This window comes from Anabas testudineus, chromosome 13, assembly GCF_900324465.2.
Source record: "Anabas testudineus chromosome 13, fAnaTes1.2, whole genome shotgun sequence".
Taxonomy (NCBI): domain Eukaryota; kingdom Metazoa; phylum Chordata; class Actinopteri; order Anabantiformes; family Anabantidae; genus Anabas; species Anabas testudineus.
Genome location: NC_046622.1, coordinates 25,728,303 through 25,746,483, shown reverse-complemented (window position 1 = coordinate 25,746,483; position 18,181 = coordinate 25,728,303). Strand labels below are relative to the sequence as shown.

At 37.7% G+C, this 18,181-nt stretch overlaps 2 protein-coding genes across 6 annotated transcripts in view; both read right to left on the bottom strand.

Moving 5' to 3' along the window:
- Positions 1–18,181, bottom strand: part of myo18ab (myosin XVIIIAb) — a 145,847-nt gene that overhangs the window by 113,274 nt on the left and 14,392 nt on the right. For all 5 annotated transcript variants that reach the window (XR_003299023.1, XM_026364021.1, XM_026364045.1 and 2 more), the window contains exons 3-7: positions 8,362–8,449; positions 3,783–3,889; positions 1,707–1,883; positions 812–1,022; positions 22–164 (exon numbers count right to left, since the gene is read on the bottom strand). Coding sequence is in view for 4 of the 5 variants with exons in the window: in XM_026364021.1 (XP_026219806.1) it covers positions 22–164; positions 812–1,022; positions 1,707–1,883; positions 3,783–3,889; positions 8,362–8,449 (726 nt within the window). In the remaining variant the exon portion in view is untranslated. The remainder of the gene's footprint in view (positions 1–21; positions 165–811; positions 1,023–1,706; positions 1,884–3,782; positions 3,890–8,361; positions 8,450–18,181) is intronic.
- LOC113164671 lies at positions 8,842–13,611 on the bottom strand. The gene is made up of 2 exons (XM_026364069.1): positions 12,348–13,611; positions 8,842–9,078 (listed from the first exon to the last, which is right to left on the bottom strand). The coding sequence occupies exons 1-2, from the start codon at positions 12,891–12,893 to the stop codon at positions 8,998–9,000; spliced, it is 627 nt and encodes a 208-aa protein (XP_026219854.1). The 5' UTR covers positions 12,894–13,611; the 3' UTR covers positions 8,842–8,997.

Genomic DNA, 18,181 nt, shown 5'->3' with positions numbered 1-18,181 from the left:
AAAAGTGAATGTATTCATTACCTGAATGGAGGCAGAGGCCACTTGGCCAGCTTGGTCAAAGTCGAGGGACACTACATGGGAGAAGCGGCTGGCATTGGTATTCAGTGCAGTCGAACTGTTGCCAAAAGCTTCCAGAATGGTGTAGACTGCCTGCCACTTCTCAGCTGTGTTACAAAAAAATAATTAATTGAAAGGTTCCAGCACATAGACAGAATCAAAGTGTTTAGGTATTTATTAGATATTCATGAGAAGCTTATGTTAAAGGATCTGTGTTTTACCCCATTTATGAGATGGTTATACTGTAGGTGAAGGGTAATTTTCTCACATGAGATATGGTGACATAATCTTGCTTCAAAGAAAGAAATGTACAATGTACATTGTACATATCAGCTACCGGTTGCTGCTGTTTTTGTGTTTTGTGTTCTGTTTTTGCACTGTCTTCAGATGTCTGTCTGGACTTTTTCTTTGTGTTCTTGCACTGTTTGCACTAGGTTGCACAGGATGCACTTTATGTGGCTAGGACAACTTAGCAGTCCTCAGCTGCATGTTCTGTCTTGTTACCGTCTTATGTAGCACCATGGTTCTGGAGAAACGTTGTCTCATTTCACTATGTACTGCTTCAGCTATATGTGGTTGGAATGACAATAAAGATTCTTGACTTGCCTTGAAATATAGCAAATAATTTTATTTCCAATCGAGTCCTGTAAAACAACATTATGTCACAGTTCTACAGTATCTACTACTATAGTACAGTTAACATCTGCTGAATCTATTCATGACTCCACTTTTTTCTGCTTATCAGCAGACTCACCAGAAAAGATTTTGCCTGTGCTGCCAGCGATGGACACTAAGTACTGAACCAGGTGCTGGCAATTGGTGGTCTTGCCACTGCCGGACTTCCCGAGCAGCACAATGGACTGATCCTGCCGGGTGGTGAGCAGGCTGCGGTAAGCAGACTGAGCCACAGAGTAGATATGAGGAGCAGAGTCCTCACGGCGACAGCCCTTGAACATGTGCATTACCTAATGGGGAAGGAAGACAGGGAGGATGTATTTACGCACAGGTCACCTATGTTTTGGAAAACTCAAAGTCCAAAAAGGTCTACAAAATACCAAGATAAGTCATTTAATTTCATATCCAGCTTTTATTTGACCTACAGTATAACCTGTACAATTGCCACTGTGGAAAAGATACATAGACATTTGACTATAAAACCACATAAATATTTTGTTCAAGTTCTTCCAAAATAACTTTTCCACCAACTTCTCTGAGGAAATCTACAAGAGGTAAATAAGAAGGCCAAGCTCTTTTTAGGCAGGTATTTGGCAGGTATTTTTTGTGAGATTTGTTGATTGTGCTTTTCAACAAAAATCATGAGCATACACACATTATATTATTTCAACAGCAAAATTAGCTGGCCCCTGCCGTCTGTCTTAAGCTTAAATTCGATTCAATTTTATTTATATAGCGCCAATTCACAACAAACGTCATCTCAGGGCACTTTACACTGTAAGGTTTAAGACCTTAACAAAATACAATTGTACACAGAATAATACAGAAAAACCAACAATCATACTTGAGCAAGCACCAGGCGACAGCGGAGCAGAAAAAGTCCTTTTAACAGAAGAAACTGCTAGAAGGCTCAGTGTGGGAGGCCATTTGCCTCGCCTGGTTGTGGTGAGTGGAAAGAGGAAAAAACGGCTTACCTTCTCAGAATACATTGAGGGGGTGCTAAGGGGGTTAATGACCACCATGTTGTGTCCAGCATAGGTGTGGATGAGATTGCCTCCATAGCGCTGCCTGAGGCAGTGTATCACACTGGATTCATTTAGATAGAGTAATGAGGCTAGGTCCTCTGATTGGTCATATGATGGAGGGTTGGCCTACACAGGGGAAGAGAGAGAGAGATGACATGACTGCATTCAAATAACTACAGAGAGAAAAATTTTTACTTAATCAGAGCAAAATCCTGAACTAGTATACAGTCCAGTAGAATGATTCAGAAAAAAAAAAACAATGCCTAGGATCAAGCAGACATGAACATGAAGTAATGTTGAGAGACACCGGGAAAACAGTGAAGTCCTTCATCTTCTTATTACTAAACTACTTCTAAAATTACAAATTTACAAATTAATACAAAATACAAATTAAACCAATATTTCATACATTTGATTACATTTGAGATAACCTTGAGGTGCACCATTATCGGTAAAAACGTCTTAATTGAGTCCGAGATAAACCCTGACTAAACCTTTCTAAGATGTTCCTGCAGCTTTGAAAGACCGTGGTGGTTTGCTTTATCACTTGTACATAGTTTACAGTCATGAATTAATAATTATGTTTGGTACTCGATATGTACATCACCAAGTACTGTATGAGAAAACATCAAGAGCTATAAGACAGCTTTTTTATTTTCGTCAAACTTTATTTGGTCTCATAGGACAGGTTTTTAGAAGTCTTGCGTTTTTTTCAGATGTAGTTATGTGAATCTTAGTTGTGCTTACATGCTCTTTTTATACAAGAGAGGCTTCCTACAGGCAACCCATCAAAACAAACTGTACTTGTTACTCCTGGAAAGACTGGCTACTCCTATCTTCAACTCCAAATTGTTTGGACATTGTTTTATATCTCTTTCTAGCACACACCCTAATGCCTAAACATTTGCTTGATTTGAGGTCTGCACACCTACAGATGATCAAATAATCCTGATGATTAGTTGCACCTACTGTAGCTGCAGTTTACTCTCTTAAATCCTATGAAAAAGTGGTAATGTAGTACTTAATTATGCCCACATGTTCTTCCTTTCCATTTTATCTCTGTTAAATACACTAAAGTGATTCTGCAGATTTTACGACAGACTATCCCACAGGAAGGTTTAATTTTTTTGTCTTCTGATGAGTTGTACTGTCAAAATCTTGGCAACAACATAAATAACATATTGCTTTGTTCCACTAAATATGTCTTTAGAGATTTCAGAAATGGCTGACTGGGAAATGCACACGTCAACAGCAGCAATTTGTCGAACTACCCAACCCTCTCAACTTCTCCTCCACTTACCCCTGCAGCTTTCATTGTCCTCTGTGACCATTGCCAGTACCATTACTCTCTGCTTCAGAGACTCTCTGAGACAGAGTGACCAGAGGAAAAAAGGGCCTAACTATCCTGCCTGGGAAGGCTACTGTTATTTTACAGCACAACATACCTTCTGAATAAAACTACTGTATACTTGCAAATGGCTTTTGCAGTAGATGACGGCGCTACTGTGGGGTTTCAGTGTCTTGTCCAAGGACACCTCGACATGTAGCCAGGAGGAACCACTAGCTCTGGGGTTTGTAGACAACTGCTCTACCACCTGAACTACTCTCACACCACCTTCAGGGTTTCTGTCACAAAATGTGTAGCAATATATCAGTGATCATTCTCAGTCATCTAGGTGAAGTTAAGATGAGTCATGGCAACTGAACTTCCTTCTAAAATCCAGTTGACATGACTCAACTTCCACATAACAAGGATGACTGAGAATCTTCACTGATATATACTTTATTCTTTTTTATTTGAAGTGAAAATTTGGCTTTACTCAGGGTTTGTTTCTGAATGTCAAATCTGAATGTGTCAAAAAAAAAAAGATCAATGGTATGCAAATACAGTGATAGGAATATTGTCCAGTCCAGAATTATTTTTGATGTTTAGAAACTGCTGATTGGTTTGAATGAACATAAGAGCTGCTGAATCAAAACAGATTAATAGAGATATACTGCCATTCCAAGCCATCTCCCACTCACCCTTTCTACATCATCTTCATCCACATCCAGTATTGTCCCATCATACTCCAGTTTGATTTTCACTTTGCCCTCTAGCATAGAGCCAGCCTCTGTCTTCACCAAAGTTGCTGTAAACAGAAAGGACAGGAAACACTGATGTGTAGCTCCCACCTGATTAGATAAACTGACTCATTAAAAGGCAAAAAAGTTTTATTTTTATTATTTTAAAGCCCTACATATGCAGACCACAACATAGTGAAAGCTGTACTGGAAGTGAGTTTCCTCTTGTGTGTCCATGAGCAAAATTATTTTGAGGGTGTGGACTGTAGCTACTTTGACTGGCATAAACCCTTAAAACGTTTTGAGTTTGAGTTTGTTCCGCACATGAAGAAGATGCTAATGTAAGCCATACCTCACCAAAAGAAGAAGAAGATGAAAATAAGAATTGTTGATTCACATAAAGCTGAAAAAGGGCTGTGATGTCAAACACTATAGAAATTCACCAAGGACAGGAAACACTGATGTGTAGCTCCCATCTGGTTAGAATAACTGACTCATTAAAAGGCAAAGACAAGAAAAAGTTTGACTTTTATTTTTTTTAAAGCCCTAAATATGCAGACTACAAAATAGTGAAATCTGTACTGGAAGTGAGTTTCCTCTTGTCTGTCCATAAGCAATCTCTGTGCTGATTGTGAATCAAGCTGTTGTTCTCTGCATTTGATTGACTGAATTTATCTAGTTACTTGATTTTCTTTATAATTTGCATTAGCCATTTATTCAATTTTATTAAATTTGCACATCTATTTAGCTTAATTTCCTCCTCTGACTGAAGTTATGGAAGAACATGGGAAAATTGGATAGAGTTTATGTACACTTAATGCTAGTGAAAAACCAGTGGCTTCAACTAAGGACGCATCAGAATATCTACTATTATGTGCCTTGGCCTACAATGGACATTGCCTTCAGGATGGTGATGCAACAATTTTGGCGATCGGTGATACCAAGGCCATTTTGGGTAATGTTTTGGGGAAACAGGAGATAGGTCTGGAGAGGAGGCCCTGACGGCGGCTCAACTAAGTTTGTACGCAGCAACACAAGCTCATGATAGAGATATTTTGAGTGGTCTTGTGGCAGACTCATAAGATGAGTAGGGGATCCCAATGTCAAGGGGACCTACGGAGCGTTGGCAAAGTCCTTCTGGTGATTAATAGGGAGGTTCTGAGAATCAACAAGGTAATTGTCACAGTCTGAAGAAAAAACAATGGTACTCGTAATTGTGGCTTGAAAAACAACTATTAAAATTATGGCAGATTCAGGGTAGTCTGTGTACCTCCAAGATCTTTGAATTCTAGTATACTTAGGGATAATACAACTGATTCCAAATTTGAATGCTGTTTCCTTTGCAGTGGAAAGGTCTCCTGTAAACTTCCTTGGATGCGATGCTTTGTGTAAACTGAAATGTGCCATTTTGTGCAAACTGTAAGTGATGATTGTTGACGCTATACAGCACCAACCACTGTGGCAAGGGATAAAGAGATGGTGTACTGGCTGGGGGATTGAGTGATCTTTTTGAGCCCAGCTGAAATCTAGATGGAAAGGTAACTTCCCTGATGCAATATCCCCTCTGTGTCTGATGATGATACTGATGTGGGATTTATTAAGTCTGCACAACCACTGGAAGTGAACTTTAAACAGGTTGTAGACCACATTGGAAGCCACAATATCTGCTGAAACCTGAGGTTGGTATTGAGCCAATAAAACATGGCCTGTTGGATGCAGGTGTGTTAGTGGTAGAACCAAAGTCAAACATACTGATCTTGCCAGTAAAGAAAGCAGATCAGAGTAAGTATTGACTGGTGAGACCAGCAGGTACCTCTTTGCATTTCAGTATAGGGTTTGATTTATAACTGAAACTGCGTACAGAGCTAAAAATCACTACTAGTACTAGGTCCTGCCACTGAAATGACACTTGGCATTCAGGCCAAAGAGTTCAATCTTTGTTTCATCAAAGCATAGAATTTTGTTTCTCAGGGTCTGAGAGTCCTTCAAGTACCTTTTGACAAACTCCAGAAGGGCTGTCATGTGTTTTTAACTGAGGAGTGGTTTCCATCTGGCCACTCTACCACCCAAGGTTCTTCTATTTACGGATGATAGAGGCCACTGTGCTCATTGGGATCTTCAATGCTGCAGAACCTTTTCTGTACCTTTCCCCAAATCTGTGCCTCGATACAATCCTGTCTCAGAGGTCTACAGGCAATTTCTTGGACTTAATGGCTTGGTTTGTGCTCTGGCGTGCACTGTTAACTGTGGAACCTTATATAGACAGGTGTATGCCTTTCCAAATCGTGTCCAATGAACTAAATTTCCAATAATAAATTTGTTAAGATTTCAAACAAACCTCTTTAACTTTGTCACTTTGAGTTTGTAGAATTATGAGGAAAACAATTAATTTAATCCATTTTGGTATCAGGCTGTAACATTACAAAATGCAGAAAAAGTTAAGTGCTGTAAATACTTTCTGGATGCATGGTACACTTATCCTACATACATTCCATACATATATGGAAATAGATCTTTGGTGTTGGTCTGAGCTCATATTCACATGTAATTCACATGTGTTATGTTACAGTTTATTACTTTACTATTACCTTTTTACAATTATTTTTTGGACATATTACATTATATTGTTAGTCATTTAATCTTACTTTAATCACTTGCAGTAAAGTAAAAAAAGATTATGTAAACAACATAAAGACGTAATGTGTTTGCATTAAAGCTTTTTGCTTTAAAGTGCAGACAATTGTGTCAATTGATTGAGTAATTTGACAACTGTTATAATTTGAAAGAGATTCAGATTTTTGGTTCTTTATTATGTCATAGGTTAACATGATACTTGCTCACTGTAACTGCTTGTTTGCTCTTTTCTATAAAGACAATAAATGGCTTAGATTAAGTTGTGTAATGATAAGTTGATCCTTACCTATGATTTGAAGTTTATTAATGTTAATTTGGGTTTAGTATGCCTGATGTTTCTGGTGCTTTAAACCAGGGGTCACTAGCAACGCGGACCGCGGACCGGACCCAGAAACTGTCCCATACAGACATAGAGCTACAGACCAAACCGAACATTTTGATTCCAAATTTATCGGGGCACCTTAATTTTAAACGACGCAGCTATTACAATCGTTACGGTAGTTATTTAGTGGACCCGAGAACGCATTAGCCAATTGAATGCGAGTTAAGCCATCCCACGTGACTTCACTTAGCCAATCGATTCTGTGGATCACAGGCGGTAAATTTAGAGACTTAACAGTAGATGAGAGAAAGTTCGAGGTTGGAAAGAAATTAATAAAGACGGTGATAACAGAGAAACAGAGAGGAGAGAGATACAGACGCCAGGGAGGAGAGATACAGACGACAGAGAGGAGAGAGAGATACAGACGACAGAGAGGAGAGAGAGATACAGACGACAGAGAGGAGAGAGAGATACAGACGACAGAGAGGAGAGAGAGATACAGACGACAGAGAGGAGAGAGAGATACAGACGATGGAGAGGAGAGATACAGACAACGGAGAGGAGAGATACAGACAACGGAGAGGAGAGATACAGACGACAGAGAGGAGAGACACAGACGACAGAGAGGAGAGTTACAGATGACAGAGAGGAGAGATACAGACGACAGAGAGGAGAGACACAGACGACAGAGAGGAGAGATACAGACGACAGAGAGGAGAGAGGGAGAGAAAAGAGGTAAGAGTTGATAAAACTATACTATACTTAAAGAGGAAGAGATAAATATAGAAATGCCCAAAAAGAGAAAAGTGGACAGTGAAAATAGAGTTTTTAAACCGTAATGGACAGACTCCTTTCTGTTCATATTACCCACTGGGAGCAGTAAACCAGTGTGTCTGATATTTTCAGAAACTGTGGCTCTTATTAAAAAAGCCAATATCAAACTGCATTATGAGACAAAACACAAATGTTTTGAACACACATACCCACTGAAATCTGAAGAGCGATCACAGAAAGTTGCTAGTCTCAGAACCCAGTATGAGCAGTCCACCAGGATCTGGAGCCACATGCTCAGTTTGATGTTACATAACAATAAATTAGTCAAAAGGTTTTTGAATTGTACTGAATTCATTTGATTTGACAGTCAAGTATGGATTACATGCAGGCTACTTGATAATATATCGCAGTAAATAGGTAGACATTATAATCTTCTGGACCTTTGCTTGTAAAAATATTGTGTAACCGGACCTCTTTAAATTTTAGTTGAATACCCCCGCTTTGAACTGTTCCATGGTCTTGTCGACTATGGAATGAGGCAAACTGCAGTAGTTATAGTTTTTACATAGTCACAGTGACACGATTATTGATAGAAATCGGTATCTGAGAAAAATCTCTTATCTTATAATAAATCCTCATTGGAACTGTATTGATTAGTTTGGTGTCTAATCTGTACTACTACACCATTAACTGCTTAAAGGGTCTCAGATACAGTAAACAGTGAAAATAAAATTGTCCACAGTAAAATAAAATTCCCTCCACTGAGAGATATCAGTATACATGCAGCAAGGCCAAGTAATTCAAGCTTACCCAATGAGAAGCCATCTTTGTGGACTAGCCAGACTTTCTCTGATCCATACCAAGCCTGTTCTGCTGAAATTTGCTCCTCTGTCTTTACCTGGTAGACAGAAATTATAATGATAAACATTATTGGAAAATACAGTCATGTAACATTGCTTGGTCACTGTACATTTAACTGGGTCTTTCTGAAACCACCTGAAATTCCAGCTTATTGCCAGCACAAACTAAATGTCTAGGGGTTTTTTATAAAAAAAAAAAAAGTTTTTTCATGATGATGGCCATGCAGTGGATGGCAGTGGACTCACTGACCTCCAAGTCCACTGAAAACTGCATGTTGCTTTAGGGTGGAGTTTGAGACTGTGATCTTGTGTGTATATGGTCATCATTTATGTATGTACAAGGAACTTCAAACCATACACCTATGAACCCCATGGGTGTGTTGAAGGATTTTAATGGTGATGAAAATATCAAGGAATACATTGTATCAAAAACACGAAACAAGGAAAAGTGAGGAAGGAGTAAAATTGCAATAAACAGAAATAAATTAAAAAACAAGACACACTGCACTTCACTCACAAAAAGGGGGCATCAAACAGAACAACACTGTGCAGGATGATCATAAGACAAGCTGGTGGTGAATTACACTCAGACAGACCAGACCTGGGATTGTTTAGCTGCAGCATGAGATGCCTGAAGGATGGCCACAGGATCCTCTTCCATTAATCCCTGATAAGTTGTTGATGTTGAACAAATGTTATACAGACACACATACAGACACATAAGATAACATAGGTAAGCAGATAAATAAAAATATCACCTGCATAGACCATTTCCATTTCTGAACACAAAGTTGTTAGTCAAACGTATCCATCATATAACACACCTATAAGCTCTGCTTTGAAATTGGAGTTCACAAATTAATGTAATAAAATAAATCCATGACAATAGAAAAGATACAGAGGTGACGAAAAACACCTGAAAGTCATGATTAGCTACACAACACTCATGCAGATGGTATTTCACATCACCATACATACATGTATCATGGTGTACCGCTTAGTGGAGCTTAATTTCTGGTTAATTGAAGTCCATAGTTTTTTATTTTGAGAAAATATTTTAAAGATTTCATGGTGAGATTTTTTTATGCTTCCTTTACAGGCTTTCTCTCGCACTCAAAATACCTGCTCAGAAAAGCAGAAAAGCATTTAGATTTGCTTTTCTGCTGTTTAATAATGTATTTCTTAGGTTGGTTTGTTTCCACCTTTCCATACATATTTGGATACAGGTCCTGTATGCTAGCAGTATGGCTAACAAAGAAACTGTGAGATGTACAGCTATACTACAGTTTGGCTAATGACCTGCAGCTGGATAGCGACCTAACTGTGGAGCACTTCTACCTGTTGATGCTCTCACATCACCACAGAGGAGACTAGCTATAGAAAACTATCCACCAGTCTACCCGTTAAAAGCTATAATGCCCATGGTACGTCTATTAACTTGATGTGTCATGAACAGAAGCAATAATGTCATACAATTGTGTTACTAACTGCAACTCACAACAAGGAATAAGAAGCAAAAAGCATGGAATGTGGACTTTAAGTAACTACGCAGTGAAAGGTTCAGGTTCTACCTCTGCCAAAAGAATAACTTTAATGGTATCTCATTAATAATTATATAATTATTATCCATGTTTACCCCAAATGTTTTCCTTTGCAGCATAACAAAATGTCTCGCAAAGCATTTAAGACTTTAAAACAAAACAACCAACAACCTGAATTATATAATAATAACACGTAAAAAAAAATTCCTTCAACATTATTATTGGGTGATTCCAAATATCAAGAGCTTGATATGGGTCAAAAAGTTAAATAGAAAACGTGATTGGGAACTTGTAGTGTCGTAATCAAGTTACAAAACAAACTTTCTAGTAACTATCAAAACAAGCCAAAAGGGTCAGAGTCCAACTCTTTAACAGAGAAACTAAAATATTTTTTTTAACAGCAACATAAATTAACAGATAAGTGCAAGGGTGATAAGTAAGTAAGACCAGTCCATGGTGAGATCCAGAAAAACTGAGTTGGAGAAATATAGATTAGAATGTCACAGCCAGGACACGAGGTGAGGGAATAATATTCAGTTCTGAAATTAGTCGTAACTAATGTTGAGTACAAGTCACAAAAGCATGCTAATAGTTTCCTCAACTGTGTGTCTCTGTAAATATAAGTATATTAGGCATGAAAGCTACTTGCAAGAGTAGACACTGGCAGACAAGACCAGACAAGGAATCAGTTATACATATCAGTGCGATATACAGGAGCACTGAAGATCCTCATTATGTATCTCTGAGCTTTCCTGGTGGGACTAAGTGGTGTGTCCTACAGGTCAAAGAATCAACAATGGACACTCAGCCCATTGATAAAAAAAAAAATAAATTACAAAACATAAGTGTGGTTTATTCATCTTGCAAATTAAGCATTCTGTCAGCAATAACTGTCTTAACTTACGCTTCATGTAGGAGATGCATTCTGTACACACACATCTGTAGCAATTGGGATTTCTGTGGAATCTAATTCTAAAACACTGTTTTATGGAGAAAGTCTCTAAAGGTGCATTACAGCATGAACATCAGAAAGACTATGACAAGACACGAGTTGCTCAGTAACAAGCCAAACAAGTGAAAAAACAATGACCCAGCATAAATGTCCCCTTGTTATTGCACCATATTTATCATGCCAATAGTTGAACATAGAGGTTCCAATTTTGTAAGAAGTAAGAAGTTAGACCTAAACCTAACTCTGAAAATTAAATTTACACTTTCGTAGGTCGGCAATCTACTACATCTATGACACACAGTAAATGGTAAGCTGTAAGAATCTAGCAGGAGATTTCAGTTACTGAACTGGTCAAAGACACAAAGTGGACAAAACCCCTGGGAGGGGCAAAACCCAAACACGTAGCGTTGCCCTCCAGGAACTTTACATATACTGAAGTCGATTTTCACAAAAAATAGAAACTAAGACTTAAAGCCAGCCACTTAAAGCCAGTGAACCCCTGGTGGGCAATGCTACGTACCTGTAAGTTTTGCCCTCCATGGGGTTTTGTCCAAAATCAAAAATCTCCAGCAACACTGACAGAATATGTCAGAAATACAGCATAAAGTGTTAATTATTATGTATTTTGTTCTAAGCATAGAAATTCAGAACAAGTAGTAGTAGAAATGTGAAATCAGCAAAGTTCAGTTAATCATGACTCTACACAAAAGATTCAGGAGTTACTAGAATCATTCAAAAATATTAATACCATAACAAAGTACAGTTGATCCTGTCTGACAGCTCCCATCCTCTACACTCTGAGTTCCATGTGCTGCCTTCAGCTTTAGTCTGTTTTGTGTCAGTTTTACCTGTGTCAAGTGCTACTGTGCTGCTACAAAAATAATTGCCCCCCAGGGACAATAATGTTGTTATTGATTGATTAATTGATATTACATGGCATTTCTACCTTGCTTGTTTATTTAGAATAAGCTTAAAATCAAGATACAAACCTGTATCTTTCTGACCCAGTTCCATTTGGTACTGCAAAATGTGAGACCTGAACCTAACGCTGTTCAATAATTTTGCTTTACCTAATTAATGAATGACTTAGTAGTATAATTTGTCACACAACTTTGGGCATGGAGTGTCAAGTTACAACACACATTGATGCAGACAGCCTTTCGTGGATGAACAAATAGATAGTAAATGACATCAGTCCTACGACCAGTGACTTTTCACTTTTCCGTTGTTCTAATAAAATGTTGAATAATATTAAAGTTCCGCAGCTTGCTTTCAGTGGCTCAAGTGAACAGAACTTATCCATACCAATGCTACACATAAGAAGGCTGCCTTAACCCTAACAAACATCAGAGTGCTCTTTTCAAACATGCATTTCAAATGGCCATGCACTTTCCACATCAATGTCTTAAATCAGACATGCAAAGTGTGGACACTGTACTGTACCTCTAGTTGACACACAGTATGTTGCTGGATGTGACTAACTCCTGCAGGAGGAGACAGTGGGCGAGGATCGAGACATGGAGGCTCCGTGCTGGAGGTTTCAAGTACAGCAGATTTAGGGTCTGGGGTGAAATGAGAGGGAGCAGGGAGGGACAAAAATCCTGGGCAACTGAAGTGGTAGAGTGGGCCAGTGAACTCATCTTTCTCTGTAGGCAAAACCTTCCTGGCAACACAACGAACCACCTTTACTACTTTCTCAGGTGTCAGACTCTGGTCATCTGTAGTATCCATCTGGTTGGTGCTGGTGCTCAAGAGTTTGATATTTACTTCGGTTGTACCACTGACCGTGCTTTTATCAATCATGCCATTGTGTTCTCGCTCGCTGTTTACAATTGCCTCTGGGCTCAGAGGAGCTTGTGGTGATTCAGGACTCTTAATTTGGTCTGCTATCTTTAATGATAGCCCAGAGGTTTTGAAGCAATCAGGCACTTTAACAAATGTCCTGACTTTGGGTCGGGAGGGACTCGTGACACGGCCTGCTGACTCCATAAAGGAAACTGATGAAGGGAGGATCTTTTGCCCGGAATAACACCCTGCCAGGGTCTAGAGCTGGAACTGACTTGACCCGGTTGGGTAGCCCATCATCGTCTGACTACTCGCAGAGAAGAAAGAGGAGATATAAGGTAAATAGTAAATGAAAGTCCAAGGATCATGTTGTTTGGGAAGCAGAAAAGGTATATTTTTATAGCTTTTGGGCACATCCAAGCATTAAATGTCATAAGCATGGCCAATGGCATGATCCCAAAGGGATCATGCCATTGGAACTAATAAAATGACTACATCTACTTAGACTTTTGCTGCAGCTTGTTCTCTTCTTTGATCTAAATTAGTGGACATGAAAAATAACCTACACCAAATACTTCCCACTATGACACTGATGAAACACACACTATGCAAGCCTCGGAAGAAGTTTCTGACAGCAATTTTTGTTTAAAAATAATTTTTGTAGTCCAAAATTTGTTTCTTTAAATACAGTCTTCCCTAATATTTCAAGAACTCAACATTGACTAGTGTGCACTGGGTAAGTACTTGTAAGTCGCTTGTTAATCCACAAGGTAAAACACAGAAAAACTATGCAGTTTAACTTTACATAACACTAAAATGAGACTTCCCTTTGCTCCCAGAAGGTGAAGTGAGATGAGAATGCCATGCTGATCTGCTTTCATGGGCTGGGATGGATTTGATGACAGCAGAAGGAGGTAGAGAGAAACTGAGAGAGGTACAGTGGTGAGAATACAGATGCATGTACAGGAAATTAGAGCAGGAATACAGAAACGAAAACAACCCCACACTGAAAAAACATCAAACCTCTAAAAAAAAAAAAAAAAAAAAAAAAAAGGGAATCACAGATTATCCTACTGAAAGAGGAAATGTTGATAAGCACTCTTGTGAATAGAAAACTAAAACATACTAAGCTGAATAGGACCAACATTTTTAAAAAGCAAGATCAAATCTGATGCCACTAAATCTTTCACTTTTTACGCACTGTACCAATAAAAGAGCAATAATGACATCAATGCAAGCTTACATAGGACATATTTAATCATTTTTTTGATTGTCTGTTTGCACAGTATATTTTATTCTACTACTTACTGAACTTCTTTGTCACAAACATTTGCTATCCCCAGATTAAATTAAATCCAATACTAGATTGAATGCTTTATTCTTAAACTCTTTTGATGTCTTGCAGCATTTCTAAGAATCTTGTGCTGTTCATTTTTCTTTGATGTGAAAATGTTGCCACTTTATTGGTTCCTTACCAGTTAGCACCTTTGCTATAGATCAATTTAGCATAATATCGGCTAATACAACGATGACTGGTCAGCACATTATCCTTTTTTAATCTAACTATACTTTGCAGTATGATCAAGTAGTAACAGCAAATAGTAGTTGACCTTTCTTTTTGCCCACAAATAGAAAGATAGGGTCATGGGTTTTTGTAATATTCAACATTGGCCACATTTTATCTGATTTTGATGTCACTGTGGTGGAACAGACATAACTCTGCATTTGTGGAAGCTTAGATAACAACAAACATGGCTGACAGCGATGATGAAGGTAAAACCTCTGCTCCCTTTTCCTAACCTTTCTTCTCATTATCATTTGAACCAATCGAGGTGTACATAAATTGCATAAAAGCTAAAATATCCATCATTTGGTCTAATTAGCCCTGTCATTTTAATCAAAGTCATTTGATTTGTCATTCAAAGGAGAATTTATCACTTATCATTCTGGTATCTTTATTAATACATTATGGTAAACTTGTATCAGACTCAGCCATGTTGTATTGCTACTACCACACCACAGGTATAAGCTGATACCTCTCATCTGAATCTAAAAGCTGTTAACTTTGTATTACATGTTCAAAAGTTATCCTTTCTGTGCACAATTACTGTCAGCCTAGCCTTTAGCTAATTATTCTATTAAATGTTATAATAACCTTTATAATGAGTAAAAATGTTCATGAGTCATCTTATGCCTGATTTAATAACAAATAGTTCAACTTATATCTATGGTTGGAAGGTTATTGAATTCTTTTGTCAAAGTCGCCAACTTTTATTGACCATGATTGATTTGTAATGTCAATAAAAGAATGAATCATCCAAGGGATCAATACTTTTTATAGACACTATAACTATACAACTATATGTTGTAAACAAATATGAATTAGAACAACTAGTATATTTGAAGAAACCAGAAATATAAAGCTCCATCTAATCTGCTAATAACATGCCTTTAAAGTCCATTCGATCTTCAATACGTGGTTCAATACAACCTCCAGTACAAGCTCTGCTCCGTCATTCTGCTGTTCCTACCACAAGTTTCAGTAGATGTGCAGGCTATAACATTTGATAAGGAGAGATTTGATTGTGTTGTGACAGGTCCTCTTTTTCTGTGTGAGACAAGTTTTGAGCAGCAGCAAGAAAGAAGAGGAAGGCAGTGCAAAGAAAAGTAGAAGCCAAGTGTAACATGCTACCGGAAATACAATGCTGCCTTTAAGTGCTTGAAAGTGTGAAAACATTTATTTGCTAGTTTTTAAGTATAATCACAAATGTTGCATCATGAACGGATGATGCAACAAAAACAGAAAGTAAGTCCAGCCCTAGACTAAATGTAAACATGTATCCTGTTAAGGCAAAAGCAAAGTGCAAACTGATAAATCTAAAGGACTTTAAAATGTCAAAAATCTGTTGAAGACGACATCTTATAATTGCAGTTAATTTTTCAATATAGATCGAGTTTGTCCCCGTTTTGTTCTACTGCAGGTGCTTTATTTTTTGAGGTTTGTAAACACTATACATTATGTTTTAAGGGTCTGACTCAATAACTCAAATAAGAGTTGCACATGCATTCTAAATGCATGTTCATATTCTTTCCAGTTGCCAGTAGCTATTTCACATAATATAATGTAATTAGAAAGAGATGAATAACTCATTACTGGACCTGTACAACCTGCACCTGTTGTCTGTCTGACACTGTGGGGTTAGCTAGATGTGCTTTGTGTAGACTGTCAGCTTTAAACTAAAGCCTAGGTAAATATATATAGTATGAACTATGTAAGAGTAACATTACATGTTCTATATATAGACTACCACTTTGAGGGGCTCAAAAGTAATTCAGCAAACTAACCTCAAAAATCTTATTTTAGTTTTAACACTTCCTAGGATAATCTGTTACAGACAGTGACTGCTGAATATATTACATTGACAAGATGTTCAGTCAATTCAGGGAACAGTCGTCATTAATCAATAAATACCTGTAAATATTTGTTTTTTTCTCTAATGAGGCCTGTTGTTCTGCAGCATTGTTTATTGCATTTAGTACTTCAGATTATATCTAAAATTTGTCTGCACAGTGACACAGGAGTTGTAGAAGTAATTTAAAATGAAGTCACTTTGTTAGTAAGTTCTGAAACTGCTATTTAAATTACAAAAATTCTTTAAAATTGTGGCCAAAATGTCAAGTCAAACTGATTATGGATTGATAGATATAGATTGACTTTAGTACAGATGAAGAAAACAACTTTTCAGTTTACCTATCCTTCTAAAGAAGAAAAGCGATTTATATATTTGTGATATAGTGCTCAATAAATGAAGGTAGAGGAGAATCAGATTATTCATCTGCTGCATGTATATACAGCTTTACAGTACAGTCAGTCCCAGTCCTGTTTGTTATTGTCCAGTCCTGTTTGTTATTGTGTACTGCCCTCCTGTCCTGTACTCTAAGTTTTTAACTGAATTCTCAGACTTTCTATCTGATTTAGTTCTTAGTGCAGATAAAATCATTATAGTGGGTGACTTTAATATCCATGTAGATGTTGATGATAACTGCCTCAACACTGCATTTAATTCACTATTAGACTCCATTGGTTTTACCCAAAATGTAAAACCAACTCACTGTTTTAATCACACTCTTGATCTTGTTCTGACATACGGTGTGGACATTGATCATTTAATAGTTTTTCCCCAAATCCCTCTTTTATCTGACCATTTTTTAATTACATTTGAATTTGAAGTACTAAACTTTACTACACCTACGGCTAAGATTCACTACAGCAGATGTTTATGTGAAAATACTGTCAGCAAATTTAAGGAACTTATTCCATCTTTTAAGTACACTCGTACTTAGACTGCTTCCTCCCTGTAGATCATTCTGAATTCATTTCAGTAATTAATTCCTCTAAATCATCAACATGTGTCTTAGATCCTATCCCAACTAGACTCCTTGAAGATGTCTTACCTTTGATCAGCACATCCATACTAGATCAGATCAATCTATCTTTACAAATAGGCGACATACCACAGGCTTTTAAGGTTGCTGTAGTCAAGCCCCTACTCAAAAAGTCTACTCTGGACTCAGACCACCTGTGCAGCAATAACTTGTATGAAGATGCTCTTCCAGTCAGGATTTAGAGTACATCATAGTACAGAAACAGTACTGGTAAAGATCACTAATGATCATCTGTTAGCATCAGACAATGGACTACTCTCTATACTCGTCTTAAATCGTGATCTATAGATAACAACATTTTATTACACAGACTGGAACATGTCATTGGGATCAAAAGAACAGCAATAGAATGGTTTAAATCATATCTATCAGATAGATTCCAGTTTGTACATGTTAATGATGAGTCTTCCATACACAGCAAAGTTAATGGTAAATGGTACTTATATAGCGCTTTTCTACCTAGCTGGTACTCAAAGCGCTTTACACTGCGTCTCATTCACCCATTCACACCTGACTCACCGGGGGCAACAAGGGGTTCAGTATCTTGCCCAAGGACACAAAGTTAGCTATGGAGTTCCACAGAGATCTGTGCTTGGACCGATTCTTTTCACTATATATGTGTCCACCTTAGGCAATATTATTAGGAAACACTCTATAAATTTCCATTGTTATGCAGATGATACCCAGCTATACCCATCTATAAAACCAGAACTAATCAATTAGTCAAACTTCAAGGATGCTTAAAAGACAAAGGATGAAGGATGTCTCCTAAATCCAGACAAGACGAGAGGTTATTTTGTTTGGGCTTAAAAATCTCAGAGACACTATGTCTACTCACATTCTCACCCTTGATGACTTAGTATTGGCCTCAAGTAATACTGTAAGAAATCTCAGTGTTATCTTTGACAACAGGATATCTCCTTCACTTCATACATCAAAGAAATCTCTAGAACTGCCTTTTTTCACCTGAGAAATATTGCTAAAATTAGAAGCATCCTGTCCCAAAGTGACGCTGAAAAACTAGTCCATGCATTTGTTACTTCCAG